Raw genomic sequence first — 5,000 nt, 5'->3', positions numbered from 1 at the left:
GTACCACATCACTGCAGCAGATGGCGAGGAGGTGTGGGTGGCGGCTGCTCGGAGGAGGATGCAAGACGGAAGGCTGTGGAGAAGGAAGGTGTGTGTGTGTGTTTACCTAGTGTTAGTTTGGATGGTCTGATATATGAGAGAAATGTTTACTTTTTTATTGTTTTTCCTTCAGTTGATATACTTTCTTTGTGTTGTATCTCCTAGTGTGTTCCTATTATCAGTATTACCTTGGGGCAAAGCTGTACCAAATTGTAGTTTTTCTGTACAGTTGAGGTGCAGTCCTTGTCTGTATCACCTTAATTAACCTACTCTGGGTACCCTACTATATTTCTGTGAGGGAAAACTGCATTATTTTATATCATTCAAGTGTGTGTGTGTGTGTGTGTCTGTGTGTTTCTGTCTGTCTGTCTGATTTTATTCTAATTGGATGACCTGACCTGACCTGAATATAAGGAGAAGGAGGAGGAGGAGGAGATAGAAGAAGAAAAGAAGAGAAGGAAGAGGATGATAAAGAGAAAGTGTGTGTGTGTGTGTGTGTGTGTGTGTGTGTGTGTGTGTGTGTGTGTGTGCGCAAACCCTCATTAAAAAAATAAACTTCATGTAGCAATAGATGAATAAAAGTCTTGACGGCTACATTAATAATCGCAACTTTCCGTCTTCACCCTGTGCTCCTCCTCAGGCACACCCTTGACCTCCATGTCCACCCAGCAGGAGGAAGATCTGGACACCTGTTTCTCCTCTGGCCTGTTTCCCTTTGCCTCTCTGGGCTGGCCGGGTCAGGGGAGGGGAGAGACCATGCCTGACCTTGCTCGCTTGTACGCAACGACCTTGAAGACTGGTCACGGCATCCTCTTCTGGGTGGCTCAGGTGGTCATGCTGGGACTCGACTTGATGAGGAGGCTTTCCTTTGAGGTGAGGTCGTCTGGGTCTTGGTCTCCTGGTTCTGTTCTCTGTTATTAATCTTGTTTTTGTTCCTTTGTCTTATGTATTATCACAAACTCCGGTAACTAATTGTAGATGTGTAATTAGTCCATATTTTCATTGGTATATAACTAAAATATCTGTTAATACTGTAAACTCTAGCATTACTAATCGTTTGATAAAAAGATGGAGGTTTCAGAAGGCTAGTAATGTTTATAGATGGTGATAGATTGAAAGAATTGACTACCTGCTTGTTACTTCTCCTTCCTCTTATGCAACTTGATATTAATTGTTACCAGTATTGCCTGTGTTATATCACCTGTGTTATATGACCCTCCCTCCCCAGACTGTGCTACTGCATGGCCTCCAGGGTGATGGTGGCGGCCACAAGATGTCCAAGTCCTGGGGCAGTGTGAAAGACCTCCTGGATGTCATCAGTGGGGCATCCCTGGAGGTGTGTGACTTGCTGGTGCTGGAGTGTGTTCTGTATTGATGTTCATTGGGTGTGGTGAGCAGTATCTGGACAGCAGGTGATACATGGATATTTGTGAAAGCTTCTTAGCAAGTGTATTTTTTTGAAGGAGTGCTGTAAAGAGAGAGAGAGAGAGAATTTTTAAGGAGCTAAAGAGAGAGAGAGAATTGTTGAAGGACCTAAAGAGAGAGAGAGAATTTTTGAAGGAGCTAAAGAGAGAGAGAGAATTTTTTAAGGAGCACTAAAGAGAGAGAGAGATTTTTAGATGTGATGTCAAAAATTGTGTTTATAATTCTGTTTTCTCTCTTTTCTCCTTCTTTGTCTTTTCATCTCTTCTCTTTTCTTCCTTTCCCTCTTCTCTACTTCAATTTTCCTGCTCATATGTGTTCTCTGTTTTTCACCAAATTTCATCCCTTCCCTCCTCCCTCACACCCTCTTAGCCTCTCACCACCCCCTCATGGCCTCAGGTACTGTGCAAGAGGGTGGAGGGGAGCCTGAATGCAGAAAAGGTACTCACTGGTCTTGTATGAACTCCCCCACAGGCATCCCAGAGTGTGGAGCTGATGCCCTTCGGTCCACCCTGTGCTCCACCAGCTTCAAGAGTCATTGTGGCATAGATAGATGTGGGTGACTGTGGTGCTTTGAGTCTTGTGTGGAGTTACAAGGTTGGTGTATGGATGGGTAAATGAAGTAGAGATAAGATTGTAGTGAGTGCTTTTGTAAGGCTGGGTAGGAGTGCTTCTCGTCTCCATCAAGGGCTGAGGTGTTGAGTGCTGAGTGAATGAGGGTGAAAATTGTGTGTTTTGGTTTTGGTATATTTAGGAGATAAGATTTTAATTAGTGGTTTTGTAAGGTTCGGTAGGAGTGCTTCTCGTCTCCATCAAGGGCTGAGGTGTTGAGTGCTGAGTGAATGAGGGTGAAAATTGTGTGTTTTTGTTTTGGTATATTTAGGAGATAAGATTTTAGTGAGTGATTTTGTAAGATTAGGGTAGGAGTGCTTCTCGTCTCCATCAAGGGCTAAGGTGTTGCGTGCTGAGTGAATGAGGGTGAAAATTGTGTGTTTTGGTATATGTAGGAGATAAGATTTTAATTAGTGCTTTTGTAAGGTTCGGTAGGAGTGCTTCTTGTCTCCATCAAGGGCTAAGGTGTTGTGTGCTGAGTGAATGAGGGTGAAAATTGTGTGTTTTGGTATATGTAGGAGATGAGATTTTAATTAGTGCTTTTGTAAGGTTCGGTAGGAGTGCTTCTCGTCTCCATCAAGGGCTAAGGTGTTGCATGTTGAGTGAGTGTTTAAATATATTTGTAGGAGATAATATTTTAGTGGTTCTTTTCCCCAACAAGGGTTAACGCATTGAAAGATTGTTGTGGGTGAGAGTAACAGTGAAAGTTGTGTGCCTTGTCTTGGTATATGTAAGAGATAAGCTTATAATAAGTGTATTTGTAAGGTTAAGTGCTTCTCTTCCCCAACAAAGGTTAAGGTGTTGAAAGAGTGTTGTGAGTGAGTGTGAGGTGAGTGTGAAAGCTGTGTGCCTTGCCTTGCTATGCGTTTGTACATCTCTCATAACACTTCCCTGCCAGACCACCTGTGTGTGTGTGTGTGTGTGTGTGTGTGTGTATTATGTATAAAATGTAAATAAATAACTACATTTCTCGACTGATGGGAGAAACACGCTTTTAAAAGGCTCTATTCAAAGTGGCACAGGTTTTTAAGGATGTTTTTTATGGTTTTAGTGACAAATTAACAACATTCCTACATTACTGTCAGGAGAAACACTCACGAAAACCTCTGCTAATCATCTTTGTGGCCTTTGGAATCAATCGTGAGAGAGAGAGAGAGAGACAGAGAGAGAGCTAAACCAATTCAACTTGATATGAGAGAAAATCTAATTTCACTTCACAACCATTTAACTGACGTCACAAGGTAGACAACGAGACGCTCACGCCACCAGCTCCACATCAGTTCACAGCTGGCCTCCACGCAGTCCAGACCTCTCCTGCTCCAGTTAGTTTTTCACCTTTCACCGACTTTTTCCACGTAGCCTGGTAAGCCTTCACCTTCCGACGAACCGTCCCTTCTTGGTGGAAGTAACATATATGATCCATGGACATATATTGTTCGCCTTGTGTGTTTGAAAGGCTTTTATGTGACACGGTACTGTTTCTTTTTGTTCAGACCGATGTCGGACCAGAACGAGGCTCACGGAACGCCAAGGCGTTCGTCATCGTCGTCCTCTGAGAAGAAGAGACGTGAGAAAGACTCTGTGCCTTTACCGGCCAGTAAAAGGAGGGCCACCCAGGACACGGGAGTGAAGGACGGCCCGAGTCAACCACGGCCCGAGTGTGGTTCACCACCAGCTGTGGCCGGCCCAAGTCGCGCCAACACAACAACCGAGTGCTCGTCTGGCGGTGAAACTATCAACCGGCTATCTGCATTGTTGAGTGATTTAATTGAAAAACTCGACAATAACCCAGTACGGGAAGATGAGCCTTACGATAACTGTGAAAATATTCGTGGCCTTCATGACATTTCCTCGTCTGAGGAAGACGCCACAGTAAATTCAGTGGGTTTGCTTGACCCTTTGGATGAACTGGACACGTTCCACTCCATGCCTGCGTCCCAAGACTGTGATGAGGTTGATTTTCTTAAGGCATTAGGGGAATTCTCAGGTCTTTTCCATAGTGAGGAACAGAAAGGAGAGCCCCTCTCTGAGCGTTTGGCCTCCATCCTGAACTTGAGTTTGAGACGTCGACCGTCCGCTGAAGGTATAAAATCTACTTGTGAAAAAATCAAGCTCCCAGGCAATGTGCCAAACCTAAAAGTTCCGGTGACCAACGCTGCTGTTTCCAAAACGATGAGTTTTGGTGGAAAATTGATTGACGCCAAGCTTACTCAAACTAATGGCCTGATCTCAAAAGCTTTAATTCCTATTGCACTGTGCATAAGCGATATCGGGGAAAAGAAAGGAAAAAATATAAATTCATACTTAGATGGACTAAACATGAGTCTTAGGCTGCTTTCCTCTGTTATTAATTACATTAATCAACTACGGAAAGAAGTTGCACGGCTCCATGTTCACGACTCTGCCTTGGCTGAGCTTTGCAAGTGGGAGTATGAGGTTGGACAAGATGCTCTTTTTCCGTTTGATGTGACTAAGAAATGCAAGGAAATACATAAAACAAAGAAACTGGGAAGGCCTACATACCGTCCTTACAAGTCTTCTTGGAGGAAGTATGCTTCAAACAAGCAAACTAGGCGGCCCTATCAGGTTTCCTCGCATTCTCGGCTACATAACCAGCCAAGGCCTTTTTTAGGCCAGAAGCATCCCCAGGGGAGAGGGATGCATTTACCAAAACTCCACCAATAAGCCACCCCAGGGTGAGTACTGTTGTACCCCCAATGATTAATACTCCAGATAATTTTAAGGGAGGTAAAATTTTTTATGCCAGTTCAGTATGGGGATCACTCACAAAGGACATTTTTATTCACAATGTGGTACATGGTAAATTTCTGGATTTTGCCAGTCTACCCAGCCAGAATAATCCACCTAGCCCTTTGAAATTGTCAACGGCTGATAGCCATGCCCTGGATATTGCTCTTTCATTGTTC

The 5,000-nt window shown here is 43.9% G+C and overlaps 1 protein-coding gene across 10 annotated transcripts in view; it reads left to right on the top strand.

The window, feature by feature from the left end:
- The window catches only part of LOC135107091 (uncharacterized), a 14,545-nt gene that overhangs the window by 9,409 nt on the left and 136 nt on the right, over positions 1-5,000 (top strand). For 2 of the 10 annotated variants that reach the window (XM_064016757.1, XM_064016756.1), the window contains 4 exons: positions 1-88; positions 709-912; positions 1,268-1,375; positions 1,936-3,060. The exon at positions 1-88 is cut by the window's left edge and continues 165 nt beyond it. In XM_064016757.1, the coding sequence (XP_063872827.1) occupies positions 1-88; positions 709-912; positions 1,268-1,375; positions 1,936-2,010 (475 nt within the window). In that variant the 3' untranslated portion in view covers positions 2,011-3,060. Of the gene's footprint in view, positions 89-679; positions 913-1,267; positions 1,452-1,860; positions 3,061-3,314; positions 3,437-3,566 lie in introns of those variants that run through there. The other 8 variants (XR_010271607.1, XR_010271606.1, XM_064016758.1 and 5 more) reach the window with 8 other exon arrangements.

This window comes from Scylla paramamosain, chromosome 14 (genome assembly GCF_035594125.1).
Source record: "Scylla paramamosain isolate STU-SP2022 chromosome 14, ASM3559412v1, whole genome shotgun sequence".
In the NCBI taxonomy this organism is placed as follows: domain Eukaryota; kingdom Metazoa; phylum Arthropoda; class Malacostraca; order Decapoda; family Portunidae; genus Scylla; species Scylla paramamosain.
Note: the sequence above shows the minus strand (reverse complement) of the source record. Positions and strands in the feature narration are given on the sequence as shown.